Below are 21,884 nucleotides of genomic sequence, written 5' to 3' on the forward strand. Positions count from 1 at the left end.
TCTGTGCGTCTGCCTGGTCGGTGTTGCTGCCACCAATATGTTTTCATCTCTGGTTGCGCCGTCACCCTTTTCATCTCTCTGGTCTGGACAGGTGCGCTGTCACCCAAAATGTATTGCCTGTCAAGCTGCGCCGACACCGAATTTGACAGTTGTCATCTCTGTTATGGTGCGCCCACACCAGATTTTGTCAGTAGCATATCAGGGCCCGGTTTGACCATCTTGCATCGGCGCCCGTTACGCTGCTGTTTCTACGCTACGTTTCTCTAACCGTAACCAAGTTGTTTTATGTGCATAATGTTTTCAAATTAATGTTGGGGCGAGGCAAATTAACCCACAATTAACCGTGGCGGTCTTGTGGCATCGAAAAGTTATGAAAAAGGTGGCATCAAAAAAAAATGGCGAAAAAGGGTGCCCAGTGTGTTAAAAATGAGAATGGTTGAAGGATTTTGAGTGTTACTGGTCATAGCTTGTATGGCTGCAGAATAAAAAAAGTTGCCACCAGAGCCGTGTATATAGAAGAGTCGCAACATCTCCATTCACTCCAATGGACCAGTTTTTTACTCTCAAGAGTTCCAGGAAGTAAGGTTCTGGATTAAGCAGCACTGTCGAGTTGCAGCAAAATGGACAGTTTGTGATGTACTTTGAAAGTTTTTTTTTTTTTAAGAATCAAATTGTACATTATCAGCTTTATTTTAGCATTCAAAAGTAGCGCAAGACTCCTTCTTGGCTATTCATTGGCTAAGGAGTCACGCATTTTGGACCTCCGCTGATGCCACTCTCTCTCTAAATTGCTCTAGTAGGTGCCACTATATAGTCCCACTATAGCTCAGAGGAAGCACAGGCCTGTCAAGAGAACACACAGACACACAGAGATGAGCCAAACTCAATAACACCAGTCCTCCCTCTATGAATGCTAAAGCGCATTTGAATTATTCATTAAACTAATTAATTGAATAATTATTTTTGGAAGCAACATTCATTACGCCTCCCTTCTTCTCCGCCACCTCGCAAGCGTGTAAAATTAGATTCCCTTTAATCTGACGAGGGCTAAATTAGCTGAGGAATCATTCTGGACGAATTGTGCTTAAAGCAAACAATTTACTTTTCTGTGGGTCAAATGTTAAATAGCCAATCTGCAATCCAAAGTAACAAAGGTGCGTCCCTTCAGAATAATACTAATAGGCTACTACTGTAATGCTAATACAAAATAGTACAATTACATATATTTTTTTAATGAATACAGCGTTTTCCCCGCAATAGTCGTTTTAAGCTGCCGTATGGTGTGTGTGTGTGTGTGTGTGTGTGTGTGTGTGTGCGTGCGTGCGTCAGAGGTAGGGCTCGGGCAATATGTCAATCTTTTATCGATATCGTGATATGAGAAGCCTGGAAAAAAAAATCATGATCTGATATTTTTTACCCCTAGACTCTGTGTGTGTGTGTGTGTGTGTGTGTGTGTGTGTGTGTGTGTGTGTGCACGCGCATGTGCGTGCTGTGTATGTGCGCATGCGTGCTGTGTGTGTCTGTGTGTGTGTGTGTGTGTGTGCGTGCGTGCTGTGTGTGTCTGTGTGTGTGTGTGTGTGTGACCTCGGGGGTATGGTGGCGCAGTCGGTAGCGCTGTCGCCTCACAGTTAAAAGGTCCTGAGTTCGATTCTCGCCTGGGACACTGTGGGCGCTGTGGTTGTGTTCCCCCCCATATCTTCAGTGCCTACTGCCCAGGTGGGTTATCTCGTCGTAAGGGCCTTTCTCTCTGTGTGGAGTTTGCATGTTCTCCCCGTGCTCCCCCAGGGGGGTTCCTCCGTATATAACCCCCCCACTAAAAACATGCAGAAGATCAGATCGTCATCGTCATCCGACCAGTGACGACAACATCCGAAGTTGGTCCCTGGGCGCTGTACGAGAAAGCGACCACTGCTCCTGGCCTGCCCCTCGGAGGAAAGGACATGCCTGGATGGGTTAAATGCAGAGGACACTTTTCACCGGCCACCGTCAGCATGAGTGTGTTGTGGCCGCATGCATGTATTGTGGTGTTCGTGTGACAATAAAAGATGGGCTTGTCCGTTACGAGACCTGTGTGTGTGACCCACCTGAGCGTAGTGTCCGCTGCAGATGGCCGCCCTCCAGTCGGGCACGTCGATGCAGTCGGGGTGCCTCAGCAGCCAGTTGTCCTCTTTGACCAGGAAGGCTCCGGGGTACTCGCTGACCGAGCCGTCCATGTCGTGGAAGATGGTCGTCTTGTCCCCGTCCATCTGCATCTTATTGAACCAGGAGCCCGGCTCCCCGAAGAACACCCGGGAAGTGATCTGCAGGGCGGGTACCAGGGAGATACAGGCTTTAAGTGGACTTTTTCTTTGTCGGGTTGGTTCAACCTTCATTTAGTTCTCTGAAGACACACTGAGAGTCGGAACCCTCTTTTGCAATGGTGCCGAGAATACAGTCACGAGTCGCTAACGAGTCTGACGGGCCGTCGCGGTGGCTCACCTGGTACAGCGTGTACCACTAAGGCTTAGTCCTTGGTGCAGCCGACCTGGGTTCGAATCCGACCCATGGGGCGTTATTTAGCCCCCTTCCTGACAAACCATGGCATGATTGGTACCAGTGGATGCCTTACAGTAGGTCTTCTAGTTTCGTATGATAGCAGAAACTTCTGCTATCGTATGATAGCAGAAACATATATATATATACACACACATATACAGTAGATATATATAGATCTTATTTTCTCTTTAAAGTTCAAAAATTCTAAATTTGGCTAAATGTTTTGTGCACCTGACTTTCTGTCTGACCCCCCCCCCCCCGACACACACACACACACATACACAGACACACTCACTCACACACACACACACACACACTCACGGGCACGTTGTCGAAGGTGATGTGCGTGACGTTGTTGTTGGGGCAGCTCTGCCACGAGTTGTTGAGCCTGAAGCCGAAGGCGCTGGTGTGCCGTCCGTCCAGAGCCACGTACTTACGGAACGTACAGTTCTGCACCACGATGGGCCCGTCGTAGATCTGCATGCCGCGGATAGGGAAATCACTGCCGGACGACACACACACACACACACACACACACACACACACACACACACACACACACACACACACACACACTCATTGTGAATATAGCTGAATCGCTTGGTTTGTCCAAGTAAAACTCTTTTTACAAGGATTTGGAAAAATGAAATGGGGAATAAGATATTTTAGGTCCCTTAGGAAGTCACTCTATAGCCTCTATGACGTGTATGATGTTGATAGAAACGTGATAATGCAATGTATGAAAGAAGCAATCTGGAGCACACGGTCAAAGTTGAGCAATTTAATATATACTGTGGAGGTGCAAACAGACTAACGTTTCGACACGACAAGTCTCTTCCTCAGAGTCAAACAGCCAAGTCAACAGTCAACTCTTTGACTCTGAGGAAGAGACTGAAAGTGTGTGGAAACGTTAGTCTGTTTGCACCACCTATATATTAAATTGCTCAACGTTGACCTTGTGCTCCAGATTGTTTTTTTGAGAGGCACGGTTCAAGGTCAAGGGTCAAGGTTTTCTTTATTCGTCTCCCATGGGAGAAATTTGTCTTGGAGACGGTTTGGCATACTTCGTCAGCTGAAGCGCGGATATTCCCTCTTTGTGATATGCGATGTATTTTTTCTTCAGAAATGTGATATGCGATGTATTTTTGCTTCAGAAACGTGATATTCTACGTATCCGTGGAGTTGTGGACTGCAGAAACATTCAATGCTGACGTTTGATATTCTGGTGACAGGCTGTGCATTATTAGCCCTGGATGCTGATGGAATGATCTCTTCTATCTGCTGGTCTTCATTCACACTTTTGTAACAGCAGGGAAGCGCTGTTGCAACGGGGTGACCGAGTTCATCCTCGTTAAAGCGATCATTAAATCACTCAAATGTCAGAAAGATTAGGCGTTGGGACACAAGTGGTTCATGATGGATTCCTCCTTCTCCCAGACAATGAAGGAATCCTTAATATGCAGTTGAGACATTCCTCTCTGGCGCTCTGGGTTCTGCCAAGTGGGGCCGGGCTAAATACACTATAGCATACAAAGCCTGGCTCCCACGCATGCTGCCTCTATAAATGGACTGGTGCAATCACCCTTTCCAAGACTTCTTCTTTAGACATGTGAGGCCAATATAAGACATATATATATATACAGTATATACTGTATATATATATATATATATGTATATATATATAAATATATATATATATATATATATATATATATATATATATATATATATATATATATATATTGACAGAATATATATATATATTTATATATATATATATATATATATATAAAAATATATGTATATATATAGCATCATTTTTGCGTCATTTAAGCGTCATTTTATCGGCATATCGGCAGAAATGCTTGCTTGGGGCCGATGCCGATAATTGATTTTAAAGGCTTTATTGGCCGATACCCGATATCGCGGTGCCGATATCATTGTGCATGTCATGTATCACTCACACGCCACGGGGCAGGGTCCTGCCGGCGTGGTCGGCGCCCCCGGGTCCCCAGATGCGGCTGTCGGGGACGGGCATCCCCCGGTTGTCGCTTTCACCCACAAAGAGAGAGTTCTTCACCTCCTGACGAGACCCGTCGTCATCTGGAAATGTCCCCCCACTGCACGAACACACGCACGCACGCACGCACGCACGCGCACACACACACACACACACACACACACACACACACACACACACACACACACACACACACACACACACACACACACGACACAGGGAGTAGTGGTAAGAATAGTAGTATTATACCGTAACCCATCCACAGGTACGCTACACCTCCAATTGACTCTAATCAGAAGCTTCCAAAGCCATGACATCATTTTCTGGAATTGTACCAGCTGTTTAAAGGCACAGTCAATATGTAAACTTCTGACCCACTGCAATTGTGATATCGTGAATTAGGCTATTGTAGTATAGGTAGTAGTAGTGTAATAGTAGTGTTACAATAGTAGTAGTGTTATAGTAGTAGTAGTGTAGTAATCTGGCCTAGGACACTCCTTGGATGGGAGACTGGTGCTGGAAGTGGTGTTGGAGGACCAGTAGGAGGCGCTCTTCCCCTCTGGTCTGATGAATAATCTGATCTGATGAATAATCTCCCCAATGCCCCAGGGCAGAGACAGGGACTCTGTCCTGTGAGTTAAACCGAGGTCCTGCCTCTCTGTGGTCATTAAAGATCCCATCGGCACTCTTCACAAGAGTAGGGGTTGTAAATTCCCACTCAGGCCTTCCTTCAATCATGGCCACCTAATCATCCCTCGTTACTTAATTGGCACATTCAGTCCTCAGCTCTCCACCGTGATAGGCTGAAGTGTGCTGAGCGTTCTGACTCTCCACCGTGATAGGCTGAAGTGTGCTGAGCGTTCTGACTCTCCACCGTGATAGGCTGAAGTGTGCTGAGCGTTCTGGCGCAAACTGGCTGCCGTGCATCACCCAGGTGGGTGCTAGTACACATCGGTGGTGGATGAGTTGAGTTCCCTCCCCTAATATGTGAAGTGCTTTGAGTATCTAGAAAGGCATCATTTATTAATAGTAGTAGTAGTAGTAGTAGTAGTAGTAGTAGTGGTGGTAAGTAGCAGTAGTAGTGTAGTGTATTGCTTTATTGATCCCACAGTGGGATATTCCGTTATCCCTCCAACACCACGATCAAGACAATCCACAGTTCTAAGTATCAGCAGAGAACGTGAAAGTACTACAGTATCACTATCTAGGTTAATTACAATGACTGAGAGCATGGAATATGAGGCAAGAACACAAGCATATTTTAGCATTAACGATGTTTCCCCTTTCTCCTTTCTCTACATTATTCAAGTGCCTTGAAGCTGTGAGGTGACTTTCGAATGGCCTGCAGGGGGCGACTCCACTGGCTGCAGAAGAAGCCCGATTGGTATGGAAGTGAATGGGAAACTGACTGTACTTTCTGACTTGATTTATGGCCCCACAAAACACTTTTCCTAACGGGTTTTTACGGCCTCAATCGCTAGTTTCACGTCTTCTTCATGATGTTCTTTGTCCTTTTTGTAGTTCTTTTGACTCATTAGCCTTATTTTGTTTCAAGTCTTTTTGAGTATTTTTTTTTATCTCTTCTGTAACAACCCAAGACAAAACCACCTTGGTTCCTCCATTAATAAACGTCGGTGGTGAACCTGAAGCCTGCCCGTGCCTCTTCTCCTGCTCACCATCCTTACAGCAGGTCCAGCGCGCTTTGGCCCTGACGCGCGACTCAGTGGCGTTTTGAGCCCAGCAAAGTGGTTACAGCAGCTAGGCAGCGGGCTGAGCTAATGTAGCTAACGGCTAGCTAGTTAACATGCCAGCTCGTCCTCAGTCCGAATCCAATTGACATGACATAATCACCATAGCGCTCCATTGAGTCATACGTTATGCTTCCATTTTAGCAACAGCTTGAGCACAAAATGTATTATTTGTTAAAAAAATATTTGGTGAACAGTGTGGCTAATCGACATGGTCAGAAACATGAAATATCTGAAAAATGACAACACATACTGGAGGGGGCGGGGCTTTAAACTGCTAGTGGAAATGCAAATCAGCCAATGGAAAGGGGGTATTACTATTGCGTATGCGTATTACGTATGCCCATCAGATGTGCTATCTATCACTCTGAGCACCTGAATCCCAGTACGTGTGTGTGTGTGTGGCAGTATCTTCCAGAGCACGTGTCCTGCTTTGTAAAAATCAGTGGAATACTTCCCACCAATTCACACCTCTGTGACCATCACAGCCCTAAATTACTTTTCTCACCCCATCAATGCACTCCTTTCCCCACACTGCATCCTAAGCAGACTCCTTATAAGGCGTTTTCCAATTACTCAGGCAGAGAGAGAAGGAGGGAGAGAGAGACAGACAGACAGAGGGGGGGCCTCCACCACCACCACCCCACCACCAACCATAAATACAAACAGTATTACTTTTCTTTCTATCCATAGAAATATCAACAGTGATTTAATAGAGGGAGGGGAGCCTTACCTCGCCAGAGTGAGGCCAATGCCATTATCAGCAAATCTGAAACGAGAAAGAGAGAATATTATGGTTTTGACTGGAGCAACAGTCTGGGGGAGATAAAATATTATTAGGGCGGTATGAAATTCCTACTTTCATCTCGATCATTAAATGTGCAGGAAAAACAGCCTAAGCGAGCCGAACCGCGTGACGACGGTGTTCCGCTACATTTGGCTGTACTTAAAGGCACCAGGCAGTCACAGTCGCACACACACACTTACACATAATATGATTGCACTTGATCACACACGCACACGCGCGCATGTACGCACGCACGCTCACTCACACACACACACACACACACACACACACACACACACACACACACACACACACACACACACACACACACACACACACGCACGCACACACACACCTTACTATAGAGTGCGGCAGGAATTAATCTTAAAAGCCGGGAGTGTGTTAGCATGCGTTCCCTGGTTCTGTCTCAAAGTCAGTAGGCTTTTTGAATGGCTGTTTGGTTAGATGCCTGAAGTAAAGTCTGTGTGTTAACAAAAGCTTATGATCAGAGATGGATGGGAAGAACAAATACTTTGTTTTTAACTATAAGTAACTAAGTACAAATACTTTGTTACTGTACTTTTTCCCTGATTCCCCCCCGCCATTCTCTCCCCAATTGCACTTGGCACAGAAACAGCCGCTGGAAATACTTTTAATTTACTTTTATACTTGATTACATTTCATAGACTGTATTTTTTTTTTTTTTACTTTTACTTGAGTAAACAAGTTGAATCAGTACTTCTACTTTTACCAGAGTCTTACACAAGTAACTGTACTTTACTTAAGTAAAGAATGTGTGTACTTTTCCCATCTCTGTTTATGCCACACGGAGGTTTTCTTCAGCAAGAGAATCACAAATGAAAACCACGACGATTTTTTTTCGCGTTTCCTGACGACCGCATTTACGCTTCAAAAATCATTTGTGACGCATATCTTGCTGAAGAAAACCTTCACGTATCATAAACTTTTGTTAACCACAGACCTTACATGTATTTCAGGCATTTAATCAAAAACCCACTGACTTCCAGATGAAGGAACCCCGGGGCGATGCTGCTAGCTTCTATAAAAATTGCCCTATAAAAATGTCATCCCTGTCGTACTATTATCTGAAAACTTGAAGGAAATACACTGCTGTCGGGGCGAGGGAGTCTGAATTAATAATTTATCTGCTCACTATTTTATTCATTTGGTCAAAACATTTTTCAGTTTTCAATCCATCCATCCATCCATCCCTCCCTGCAGTACTCACTGGCAGTCGTCCAGCCAGACGTCCCCTCCTCTCAGCCAGGCTCCGTGGTCCTGGTTCTTGTAGGCCACAAAGTGGTGGATGAGAGCGGGAACTCTGGGTTTGAAGGGGTCGGCATCCTGGTGCGGGCTGTACCTAAACATCCCAAAAGAGAGCGAGAGAGAGAGAGGGAGAGAGAGAAAGAGAGGACACACACACACACACACACACACACACACACACACACACAATTACACCTTGTAGGTCTTGTTTGAAAGTTGTTGAAAACATTGACATTGTAGTTTAGACCATTCCATCATAATACTACTATAGGTGTGACAATGGCTTCCGACTGTGTAGCTGTGTTATTGGCTAACGAGTTCCAGGCCTATAAGCAGTGTTACTGGCTAACGAGTTCAAGGCCTATAAGCAGTGTTACTGGCTAACGAGTTCCAGGCCTATAAGCAGACAGACCTGGCTCCGATGAGAGACAGGAAGGGCCTCTTGTCCTTGTCGTTAGCCTTAGTGGTCTTCACTCCGTTATCAAGGATCATTCCAGCCTGGAACAAAGACAGATATATTCTGTACGTCAGTGGTTGCAAAACTAAGGGTACGCGCACCCCTAGGGGTACGTGGAGGTACTACAGCGGGTACTTGAGAGAAAGGGGAAAACGGAAAAATGTAAGAATAAATAATGAAAATAAATGAAACTTATTATTTTGTCTGTCTGCGGTCTGTTGCATCAACGTAGCCCCCCCCTAGTCTTTAGTGTTATCTTTGTCCCCTATCCAGTGTTTAGTATGTTGTGTAAGCGTCTTTCAAATATTTAAAAGTGCTATAAGCTCAATTTATTATTCTTATTATTCTTATTATTAGTTAATCTCTCTCTCTCTCTCTCTCTCTCTCTCTCTCTCTCTCTCTCTCTCTCTCTCTCTCAATTTTGTTTGTCATAGTGATGATCCATAATAAAAGAAAGGGAAGGGTGCTTTTTGTTGTTTTCCTTTATTTCTTTCTGTCTTCTTCTTCTTTTAAATATGTGCAAATAACTAAATAAATAATAATAATAATAAAGTTGAGGATTCCAGATAACGATCAGTCCCCACCTGTTATAGCCGGTCCGTCCGTGATCATACAGACAGTGTTGGGCAAGCCACTTGGAAAATGTAGTGAGCTAAGCTACCAGATACTCTACACATTAAATATAGCTTCACTACATTGAAGCTAGTCTCACGTGGTCAGAACTCAGACATAATGTCTTCCATAGGTCAGCAAGCTTAGATGCATCGATATGGCTGGCTACTGCGGGACGACATGGAAGCTCTCCCCAGAGAGAGTTAAGCTAGTTAGTGTTAATTGCCCAACACTGCATACAGATCACAATGGCTTCACTTCCAATTAGGAGGGAAGGATTCCTTATATTGCAGACAAGCAACAGATCTGTACACATCAATCTTGAGACATACTTCAAACCGGTAATATTTTCATCCCTAATTAGATGACATTTCTCTGTCAGATCTGTATCTGACATGAGGAAATGAACTCCGAATTGATAACAGAAGCAAATCATCTCGGCGCTGCCTGATTGAATGAGGGTGTCAGGGTGGCCTAGGAGTTAGAGAGGCCGCCCGTCCTGTAAGTGAAAGGTCCTAGGTTTGATTTCCATAAAGTACCAAAGTTGTCTCCTTGTTGTGAGCCACTCTGGTCCTGAATGACTGACCGTCATCTCAAGAATCTGAAGTGAATTCATCATGTTACTGGAGCAGCCTGTTGGTTCTGTCCCATGTCCCACTAGACGTTTATGCTATTCCGAGTGTAATATCCTCACAATCAGCTGTTCCAGAGCGTCTTATGTTACGTTGATGGTTTCGTTGGAGCTTGGAAAGGCCAACTCAACAGGAAAAGTACAATAAAAAAAAAATCATAATAATAATGAAAGCCATTCTCGCCTGCATGCCATAGAGACACTGCATGAAATAGGCCACGCCCATCACGGACGAAAGCTCTCCGTTCACTTCCACACACCAGCGTCATTCTCCTTGAATTAAACATGGCTAAAAGCTGTTGTGTGGTGGGGCTGCGCAGACAACAAATGTAAAAAATCGCCAGTTAAAGTTTTTTTGCACTCCCGAGCAAAACAAGGAAGCCATTGAGAATTGGCGAGAAGAAAAATGTGGATGTTGCTGTCAACGAAGTAAGTTGGAGTGTTCATCTTCCGTATATACGATCTTTGTGTGCAACACGCGACCACGCACGCGACATAGGAGAACGCCAGGATTGGGGGGGGGGGGGGGGGTTTCTGTTTTCCCCCGTTTTGGGGCGTGGTTTCTGAATGACGACGCGCTCCGCAGTGTCTCCATCTCCTCAGGTCCACCATCGAAACCAAGACACCACTGCCCCACTTCCTCTCCAGAGATGAAGAGCCAGCTGTGTTCCCTCCTCCCCACACCGTCACCCCGGCGTGGCCCTGGTCCTCACAAACATCCCGAGGTGGCGGCCCTGACGTGAGTTATGCTTCCATTAAGATGATCCAAATGATAAAAACACATAACACGCGTGCTCCTCCTCCACCAGCGCCTCATCAATCTGTATGCCAGTTTATGCCGGAGGCGGCTCCGCCTCTCTCTCCTCCTCTCTTTCTCTCATCCCTCTCTTTTCACTCTCTTTCCTCTATCTCGCTCGCTGTTCCCACCTTTCATCCGTTCCTCCTTCACATCTGAGACTCCGTTGCGTGCGCTCCTCCAGGGTTTGATCGATATCTCGCTTTGCTGATGATATTGGCGAGGCCAAGTCAGTATCGTCCACCTCTGATTTACATAATCAATTGTAGAATTGATCAATATTGGGCGTCTGGGCAGTGCGGTGGTAGAATCCGTGCCGGCGAACATAAGGGTCGCCGGTTCGATTCCCTCGCGTTACCTCCGGCTTGGCCCGGGGTCTATTTTGGGGGGGAATGGCGCGATCCTTCCACATGCTACATCCTCCCGGTGAAACTCCCCCTCGCTGTCAGGCCATAAGAAGCTGCTGGTGACTGCACATGTATCAGAGGAAGCATGTGCTTCTCTCCCCAGGTGAGCAGAGCAGGGACAGCAGGGGGGATTGGCCAAGTACAGTTGGGGAGAAAACGGGAGCAACTTGATAAAATAATAAATAAAAATAAAAATAATTGATCAACATTACACTGGTCATATGTGGAACTCAGAAGCCCAAACTGATTCTAATGAGACATTTGGATGAGATTCCACACAAGTCTCCTTGTCTCCTTGAAAGTCAGGAAATTTGATCAACTCTCAGGTGAAGCCAAGGAATATTTGGGAATTTTACAAAAAGGTCACTTGCATTAGATGGTGGTTTTCAGCTGGGCTGTTGTGGAAACCAGACCACCAGACCACCATAACATGAACAAACCAGGGAGAGAGAGAGCGTTTTTGGGTCAAAGTCATGGAATTTTACACCAAGGACACTTTGAGAAGTCTAGTTCTATTATTATCAGGGTTCCCACACCCTTCTTAAACATCAAATTCAAGGACTTTTCAGGAGCAATTCGCTCAAACTTAGTAATGCTAAATTAAGAAAAATCAAAAGAACCTAAATTTCTATTGTTGCACAAAAACATAAATAAAAGCACTTTCAATAACCCATGTCTATTTATCTCTATCTTCAAAAACTTTTTTGTATAACATTTTATTTCAATGTATGACAACTCCTTTTTTTAGTTTTTAGTTGACCATGTATCCTTGTACAAGACTTGCACTGTTCAGCAGTGGAAGATTAGTTCAGTTTGCAGTGCAGTGCGTATTGAACCTAAAGCTCGGAACCTAAACGCTTCGGTACGATTATATTGTTACACACCTCTATTATTATCCATCTATTATCTATATTATTTTTTTTATTATGTATTGGTTTTACTGTCTCTTGATGGTCTAAATGCTTTTTCCACCGTGACAAAAGTAAAACTCCTGATTAAAACCCCCGAATAAGCACTTTTCATATATCATTAAATTTCTCTGGCATGAAAATGGTTTTAAACGGTAATTTAAATTCAGAAAGTAGCAGCGCCACCAGCCTTCCAAAAACCCATATCGGCGGAGCCCTACTCGTCTCCTTGCCGTCCTCCCTGACCCACTTGTCCCCTCCCTCCCCAGGCCCAGGCAGGCCCAGGCAGGCCCAGGCAGGCCCAGGCAGGCCCAGGCAGGCCCAGGCAGGCAGGCAGGCTCACCCTGTAGTTGGAGTGGGCCCGGTTGTTGCTGAACTGACCCATAGGTGTGTGCTCAGTGAGTCCAGGGGAGTACATCCCCTCTGACGGGCCCGTGGGCACATGGTGGAAGATGAACCAGAAACCCGTTTCCTGAAGAAGACACACACGTACACACGCACACACACACACACACACACACACGCACACACGTACACACACACACGCACACACACACACACACACACACACACACACACTGTGAGCGCTGGCTGGTCTGCTGGATGTCAGCCTGTCTGTTCTGTATTAGTCCTCGGGGGTATGCAAATGAGGAAAGTTATTACATCCATGAGGATAAATTACAGTCCATTGCGCCTGACGTTTCCTTGTGAAATCTCTGAGTTATGATCTTAATTGGCACTCTATCATAGTGTAACCACGGCAGGTGTGTGTGTGCGTGTGTGTGTGTGTGCGTGCGTGTGTGTGCGTGCGTGCGTGCGTGGGTGCGTGTGTGTGTGTGTGCGTGTGTTTGTGTGTGTTTAAGTTGGCACTGTATCATAGTGAAACCGCGGCAGCGCCTCTGTCTGTTGTTGTCTGCTTGATTCAGAAGTTAATAGGAGCATACAGCCATTAATCTGACCTGGCAACGTGGTAATGAGAACAGAGCTCCACCTGGAGAGAGATGGAGAGATGCACATACACACACACAGAGAGAGAGAGAGAGCGAGAGAAAAAAGAGAGAGACACACACACACAGAGACAGCAAGAGAGACAGACAGAGCGAGAGAGAGAGAGGAGAGACACACACACACACACACACACAGAGACAGCGAGAGAGAGAGAGAGACAGAGCGAGAGAGTGAGAAGTAGAGGGAGAGACACACACACAGAGACAGACAGACAGAGAGAAGGAGAGAGACACACAGAGAGACAGAGACAGACAGAGCGAGAGAGAGAGAAGGAGAGAGAGACACACACACAGACAGAGAGCGAGAGAGAGCGAGAGAAGGAGAGAGAGACACACACACAGACAGAGAGTGAGAGAGAGAGAGAGAGCGAGAGAGAGAGAGAGAAGCAGAGACACACACAGAGACAGACAGACAGAGAGAAGGAGAGAGACACACAGAGAGACAGAGACAGACAGAGCGAGAGAGAGAGGAGAGAGAGACACACACACAGACAGAGAGCGAGAGAGAGTGAGAGAAGGAGAGAGAGACACACACACAGACAGAGAGTGAGAGAGAGAGAGAGAGAGAGAGAGAGAGAGAAGCAGAGACACACACAGAGACAGACAGACAGAGAGAAGGAGAGAGACACACAGAGAGACAGAGACAGACAGAGCGAGAGAGAGAGAAGGAGAGAGAGACACACACACAGACAGAGAGCGAGAGAGAGCGAGAGAAGGAGAGAGAGACACACACACAGACAGAGAGTGAGAGAGAGAGAGAGAGAGCGAGAGAGAGAGAGACAGAGCGAGAGAGAGAGAGAGAAGCAGAGACACACACAGAGACAGACAGACAGAGAGAAGGAGAGAGACACACAGAGAGACAGAGACAGACAGAGAGAGAGAGAGAGAAGGAGAGAGAGACACACAGAGAGACAGAGACAGACAGAGCGAGAGAGAGAGAAGGAGAGAGAGACACACAGACAGAGAGAAAGAGAGAGAGAGAGGGGGAATGGACGAAAGTGAAAACCTCACCTCTGAGCCTGCAGCAGCACAGTTGATGAGGTTGTTATTGGGGTTGGCGATCCAGAAAGTGGAAGTTGCGCTGTGAGAGGAAAGTGATGGAGATGATAAAGAGAGAGGGGATGGGAGGAAGAGGGAAAGAGGAGAAGAGGTTTGGTTATTGGATTTTGCAAACACACACACACACACACACGCACACACACACACACACACACACACACACACACACACACAAAACGTCATGACGTCGGTGATATAATGGTCAATAAAAGAGGAGGGTGAACAAACGGCTCTACAAAGCCAAACAGATGATGATGCGAGGCCAAAGAGTCAGGAGCTATAACCAGGAAGTAGCCAAGTAGAGCGACATTTAAATAAGCCACAAGGTGGAGTGGTCGTCTTTCACACCGGAGAGCCGTGTTTCAACGTCGACATCTTTCAAACCAGAAGCCGCATTTAAGGATTTTGCCATTTAAGCCATTTTTGCTGTCTAAGCCAAAACATAACCCTCACCTTAACCGTACGTTGTTTTACTTGCCTAACTATAACCACTACAACCATTTTCAAATTGGTCATGTTGCAGGGGCTTTTATTGTGAAAGTTATGAGCGGGAAAACACGTTTCCTCCCTAACATGCAGAAGATGGTCGTCTGACCGGCGGGCGGTTGGGAGAAGTAGTTGGTCCCCGCTGGGCGCTTCACTGCAGCTGCCCACCGCTCCCGGCCTGAACCATGGAGGAGGACGAGCCAGGATGGGTCCAAATGCGGAAGACAAATTGGCGCCTCTCCATCGATGTGTGTCTGTGACTAATAAAGACAGGCTTTGTCCGTCCAGTTGTCTTGTATTGTTCTCATTCTGACTAGCTTTACGCTCCTGTTGCAGGACACGTGGCCCAGGCTAGTGTCCTCTAGAGAGAGAGTGGCGTCAGCGGACGACCAAAATGTGTGACTCATTAGCCAATGAACAGCCAGGAAGGGGTCTCGCGCTACTTTTGAATGCTAAAATAAAGCTGATAATGCACAATTTGATAAAAAAAAAAAAAAAAGAAAAAAAAAAGGTACAACACAAACTGTCCATTTTGCCACAACTCGACAGTGCTGCTTAATCCAGGACCTTACTTCCTGGAACTCTTGAGAGTAAAAAACTGTTCCATTGGAGTGAATGGAGATGTCGCGACTCTTCGATAGAGACGCTGCATGAAATAGGCCACGGCCATCACGGGGGAAAAGCTCCGTTCATTTCCACACACCAGCGTCATTCTCCTTGGATTAAACATAGCTAAAAGCTGTTGTGTGGTGCGCTGTGCAGACAACAAATGTAAAAAATCACCAGTTAAAGTTTTTTTGTACTCCCGAGGAACTCAAGGAAGCCATTGAGGATTGGCGAGAAGAAAAATGTGGAGGTTGCTGTCAATGAAGTAAGTTAGTTGGAGTGTTCATCTTCCGTATATACGATCTTTTTGTGCACCTGACCATGCACGCGACATAGGAGAACGCCAGGATTGGAGGGGGGGGGGGGTTCTGTTTTCCCCCGTTTTGGGCGTGGCTTCTGAATGATGACGCGCTCTGCAGTGTCTCTATATACACGCCTCTGGCCCAGGCGAGGCGGATCACCTGCATGCAAAAGTGGCAATCGGCGTAGCATTGCACACAACTGAAAGTGTAAAGTCGTCTTATATAGATTGATATATAGTATTAGCCTACAGTCTCTCTAGGGTAACATTTGCTCAGATGTATACTTACGCCCATACTGTCATAAAGATGTATTTCAGTAGAAAACGGTGTTCATCTCTTCTGCAAGTTTAAAAGATGTGTAAACTGAATATAGCCTAGGTGTGGGTTTTGCACCCTCCATCACCTCCCCGCGGTCTTGATCTAATTTCCTGCCTGGCGCTGCTGCTGGCTGGGTTCTCACAAACAGCAGCGATAACAAAGCAGCCTTCACTTCAACTCCTATGAAAAGGGACAAGACAAACACGCCTCCCTCCGCGGGGAGAGATGACAAGCTCGACAGCATGATGGATGGCTGCTGAGAATTGGATCGGCGCCGCACGTGGGGAAAAAAAGCCCGGTGCCCCGGACCCGAGCGCGATAAATAAAACAGTATAATGTAGCGGCAGATAGCGAGCGGGGTTTAGCAATCCGACACAGACTAAAAGGTCGCGCGAGCTGGAATAAGTCAAATGGGTTGTGGCACGCTTCCACGCACTGTTGAATCATTTAGTAGTAGTAGTAGTAGTAGTAGTAGGAGGTACTTTGTTGCCCCCGTGGGGAAATTCGTTTTCGGTAGGAATCACCATTGTTGGCGGGGTTGCAAGAAAACGGGCACAACACACGGGACAACCTATAACATCAACAGCATAGAAAATCAAGTTAAAACACAGTGCTCTATCAAAACCCTATTATACACTATATATTTTCACAACAGTATGTTGTTATCCTCTCTGCCCATGGTACGCCATCACGGCATGGTAGGATTGCCTTCTTTACCAGGGAGGGTCTGGTGAGACGAAGGAGGAGCGCGGCCGGGAAAACCACAGGGCCTGAGCCTCCATGCGCCGAAGGGTCTTTCAATACTGCGGTGTAGCACTGGCTCTATTGCAGCGGATTGGGCGTGATCGGCCCTTCCGCGGGCAACGTTGCAGACAGAGTAGGAAGGCTGATCCGTGAGCGGCTGCTTCCGGGACGCGGGTCGGGGTCTTAATCGGCCTCGGCTGGGTCTGCTGGGCGAGGGTGTATGATGTTGAGAGACCCGAAACACCTTACGACCCCAGTTAACATCACTGATGACGCGTCCCAGCGCATGCCGAGGTATGTATTTTGAATTGTGAAATAAGAAATAAATAAAAGAGTGTACTGGCTAGACCTGCTAGGCCGAGTTAAACTAACGAACTAAAAATATTAAGGTTTGACCTTACAGGGTTTTAATCACCTGAGGTATTTACACTGAGGTCTCTGTGATAGATTGCTGTATTTATTCACAGACAACATAGTGTTTATTATGGGCTGGAAGGGGCAAGAGACATTTCGCAGTTTCCATCATCCAGGACAAATATTTCAGGTCGGGTTATAATGATAAAGTTGATGAAAGCAAACGCCGACAAAACACTTTAAGTCTGATCTTTGTCTGTTGGACAAGGTATATTTTTCCATGATGTACTAGGCCTATATGAATTTACAGAAAAACCTGTGCCTCGTCTTCTCACACGTGTTTGCCCTATACGCATTCGAAATACGCCCGCCGCTGCTGAGTGACACTGTAAAAAAAATAAAAATAAAAAATAAGGTTATATTATTTTCTATTTTGTGCTACGGACACTTCATATACAGGTAAGAAACTTTGCGCTTTCCTGATAATGTCAGCACAATGCATCCGTGCAGGAAGCATGTGGACAGGGGAGACATTGCAGGAGTAATATAGGAATATTACATGAATACTATAGGAATAGTATAGGAATAGAGAACGTATAGTATAGGAATAGAGAACGTGGTAGCGTGTGTGTGGCTGTGGGGGAAAACAGGAGGATTTCCCCCACGCTGACCCATTGACCACGCGTCTATGACGAGACACCGCCTGAATATATACTAGATTCCGATCATATTTTTGGACTGTCTGCTACTAGACAGGACAGGACTAGGCACGGGCACTTTGCAGACGAAATAAAAACATTTTATTTTTTTTACCGCTGCTACAACTTCATCCTGCTGCGACTTCCAGGGCGACTCTTACTTTTTACCTGACTAAGAGTCACGCTCACGCATCGCTGAAAAAGTCTTGGAATGTGCTACGCCTGTTGTGCTTCACTGAAGTCAAGTACAAAAGAGTCTAAAAATAAGAGTGATAACACCCCCATAGCTGTCTAGGATGCTGTCACAATTAACACCCATACCTGCATCATACCCCCAAACAGCTGTGCTAACACACACGCACGCACGCACGCACGCACACGCACACACACACACACATTCCAGATAAAGACGCAGGCTTAAACACCGGCAGGTTAGGACTGCCTGTCAGAGGGGGAGAGCAGGTTAGGACTGCCTGTCAGAGGGGGGACAGCAGGTTAGGACTGCCTGTCAGAGGGGGGACAGCAGGGTAGGACTGCCTGTCAGAAGGGGACAGCAGGTTAGGACTGCCTGTCAGAGGGGGGACAGCAGGTTAGGACTGCCTGTCAGAGGGGGGACAGCAGGGTAGGACTGCCTGTCAGAGGGGGGACAGCAGGGTAGGACTGCCTGTCAGAAGGGGACAGCAGGTTAGGACTGCCTGTCAGAGGGGGGACAGCAGGTTAGGACTGCCTGTCAGAGGGGGACAGCAGGTTAGGACTGCCTGTCAGAGGGGGACAGCAGGTTAGGACTGCCTGTCAGAGGGGGGACAGCAGGTTAGGACTGCCTGTCAGAGGGGGACAGCAGGTTAGGACTGCCTGTCAGAGGGGGACAGCAGGTTAGGACTGCCTGTCAGAGGGGGGACAGGTTAGGACTGCCTGTCAGAGGGGGGACAGCAGGTTAGGACTGCCTGTCAGAGGGGGGACAGCAGGTTAGGACTGCCTGTCAGAGGGGGGACAGCAGGGTAGGACTGCCTGTCAGAGGGGGGACAGCAGGTTAGGACTGCCTGTCAGAGGGGGACAGCAGGTTAGGACTGCCTGTCAGAGGGGGGACAGCAGGTTAGGACTGCCTGTCAAAGGGGGACAGCAGGTTTGGACTGCCTGTCAGAGGGGGACAGCAGGTTAGGACTGCGTGTCAGAGGGGGGACAGCAGGTTAGGACTCCCTGACAGAGGGGGACAGCAGGTTAGGACTGCCTGTCAGAGGGGGGACAGCAGGGTAGGACTGCCTGTCAGAGGGGGACAGCAGGTTAGGACTGCCTGTCAGAGGGGGGACAGCAGGTTAGGACTGCCTGTCAGAGGGGGACAGCAGGTTAGGACTGCCTGTCAGAGGGGGGACAGCAGGTTAGGACTGCCTGTCAGAGGGGGACAGCAGGTTAGGACTGCCTGTCAGAGGGGGGACAGCAGGTTAGGACTGCCTGTCAGAGGGGGGACAGCAGGTTAGGACTGCCTGTCAAAGGGGGACAGCAGGTTTGGGCTGCCTGTCAGAGGGGGGACAGCAGGTTTGGACTGCCTGTCAGAGGGGGGACAGCAGGTTTGGACTGCCTGTCAGAGGGGGACAGCAGGTTAGGACTGCCTGTCAGAGGGGGGACAGCAGGTTAGGACTGCCTGTCAGAGGGGGGACAGCAGGTTAGGACTGCCTGTCAGAGGGGGGACAGCAGGTTAGGACTGCCTGTCAAAGGGGGACAGCAGGTTAGGACTGCCTGTCAGAGGGGGGACAGCAGGTTAGGACTGCCTGTCAGAGGGGGACAGCAGGTTAGGACTGCCTGTCAGAGGGGGGACAGCAGGTTAGGACTGCCTGTCAGAGGGGGGACAGCAGGTTAGGACTGCCTGTCAAAGGGGGACAGCAGGTTTGGACTGCCTGTCAGAGGGGGACAGCAGGTTTGGACTGCCTGTCAGAGGGGGACAGCAGGTTAGGACTGCGTGTCAGAGGGGGGACAGCAGGTTAGGACTCCCTGACAGAGGGGGACAGCAGGTTAGGACTGCCTGTCAGAGGGGGGACAGCAGGGTAGGACTGCCTGTCAGAGGGGGACAGCAGGTTAGGACTGCCTGTCAGAGGGGGGACAGCAGGTTAGGACTGCCTATCAGAGGGGGGACAGCAGGTTAGGACTGCCTGTCAGAGGGGGGACAGCAGGTTAGGACTGCCTGTCAGAGGGGACAGCAGGTTAGGACTGCCTGTCAGAGGGGGGACAGCAGGTTAGAACTGCCTGTCAGAGGGGGGACAGCAGGTTAGGACTGCCTGTCAGAGGGGACAGCAGGTTAGGACTGCCTGTCAGAGGGGGGACAGCAGGTTAGGACTGCCTGTCAGAGGGGGGACAGCAGGTTAGGACTGCCTGTCAAAGGGGGACAGCAGGTTTGGACTGCCTGTCAGAGGGGGGACAGCAGGTTTGGACTGCCTGTCAGAGGGGGACAGCAGGTTAGGACTGCCTGTCAGAGGGGGGACAGCAGGTTAGGACTGCCTGTCAGAGGGGGGACAGCAGGTTAGGACTACCTGTCAGAGGGGGACAGCAGGTTAGGACTGCCTGTCAGAGGGGGACATGTGCTGCACTAGGTAAAATCCTATACTTTTAATTAAGGAGATGTTTTTCTACATTTAAACATCAGAGACACTCAGCTGACACTTATGAAAGGATTAAATCCTAAAAAGGACTGACATTCATTATTACACGAGGTGCAAAAATGACAGAAAATAAAGAAAAAAAGTGCAGAAACAGAAAATGTCTGTCAATCCGCCATCAACACTTCTCCCCATTTTCTTTGTCACTTTTGCATCTCATAAATAAATCTAATTATTTTTTCAATCACTCGGCCTGTCGTGGATTCCTCTCTCTTTTTAATCGCTGTGTCAGTTATGTCGGCTTCAAAACAAAACCTCCGAAGCTAAATCGACATGGATTTTTCAGACACTTTTCGGACAATCTTCAGAGCACAGAGACATCTCTCTTTTATTTGAAAAATTTCGCTGGTTTCTTTTTGTGCGTGTATCTGATGGTGTATTTTGTATTTTTCTAGGCCATCACAGAGAGTGTGTTTCACATACACACATTTCACATACACTCTCTGTGAGTGTGTTTCACATACACACAGCACCCAGCATAGTGAGAAAACCATTTCAGTTCCACCTCGTAGGTGTATAAGCAGCTTATGGTGATGAATATGAATTGAATGAAGTGAGAGAGATGTTACAGTCATTTAGCCCCACACAGCAGCTGGCTCCATACAGCCTCTAACACCTCTCCTGTCTCCTCCTCTCTTCCTCTTGTCTTTTTCTGATGCGCTCCGTTTTCCTCTCGCTGTCCCCTCATCGCTGCCTCAGTCGCTCTGCTGTCGCAGGTTAACAGCTGATTGATGGTACTACGGGGCGCTTGACACTTTTGATGTCGCGTGACAGGAATGACGTATTCTCCACACCTCCCTAGTCCCTATACCGTCGTCATCTGCTGCACCCAATGTCTGTCACACACAACACCCAGTCCTCCAATCAATAAACACTCGATCAATAATTTGCTATCACAAAATAAAGGTGAAATGAAATAAAATAAAGAATGAAGAACTGAAAAAATTACTTGTTTTGTCTGTCTTATTTTGTGTCGCGCACCTGGAGAATTTTGTTAATATCGTCGCGCAATGTGATTGGCCAGTCACTAAAACTGCAGTGACATGTGAGAGTTTGGTCTTTCGAAATTGTTGAGCGCCCTTAAGGCGCCAACTCTGCCCAGACGAGTAAACTAAATCAACCGTAATCATCTAAGTATCATATCACCTATAATAATAATAGTAATAAGAGATAATTGATTGCATTTATATATAGCGCCTTTCTAGATCCTCAAAGTGCTTCACGTACCAGGGGAGGAGGGGGGAACTCAACTCATCCTGCACCATATATATTATATATATATATACACACACACACACACACACACACACACACACACACACACACACACACACACACACACACACACAGTGCAGTTTACTTTGCAGTTTGCTGGAGTTAAACGTGATGCTCAGCCTCCAGATGTTGGGGTGAACAGAACAGCTGAGAAGCTGGGCGGAGTCAGGTGTGTTGATGTGCTGGAGCAGGTGTGCTG

The 21,884-nt window shown here is 47.3% G+C and overlaps 1 protein-coding gene across 1 annotated transcript in view; it reads right to left on the bottom strand.

Annotated features, from left to right (window-relative positions):
* Positions 1 to 21,884, bottom strand: part of cemip (cell migration inducing hyaluronidase 1) — a 195,143-nt gene that overhangs the window by 18,361 nt on the left and 154,898 nt on the right. The window contains exons 15-22 of the mRNA XM_083662274.1: positions 14,207 to 14,276; positions 12,532 to 12,660; positions 8,790 to 8,875; positions 8,340 to 8,471; positions 7,037 to 7,072; positions 4,500 to 4,655; positions 2,857 to 3,037; positions 2,085 to 2,300 (exon numbers count right to left, since the gene is read on the bottom strand). Of these exons, the coding sequence (XP_083518400.1) occupies positions 2,085 to 2,300; positions 2,857 to 3,037; positions 4,500 to 4,655; positions 7,037 to 7,072; positions 8,340 to 8,471; positions 8,790 to 8,875; positions 12,532 to 12,660; positions 14,207 to 14,276 (1,006 nt within the window). The remainder of the gene's footprint in view (positions 1 to 2,084; positions 2,301 to 2,856; positions 3,038 to 4,499; positions 4,656 to 7,036; positions 7,073 to 8,339; positions 8,472 to 8,789; positions 8,876 to 12,531; positions 12,661 to 14,206; positions 14,277 to 21,884) is intronic.

This window comes from Poromitra crassiceps, assembly GCF_964638095.1.
Source record: "Poromitra crassiceps genome assembly, chromosome: 28".
In the NCBI taxonomy this organism is placed as follows: domain Eukaryota; kingdom Metazoa; phylum Chordata; class Actinopteri; order Beryciformes; family Melamphaidae; genus Poromitra; species Poromitra crassiceps.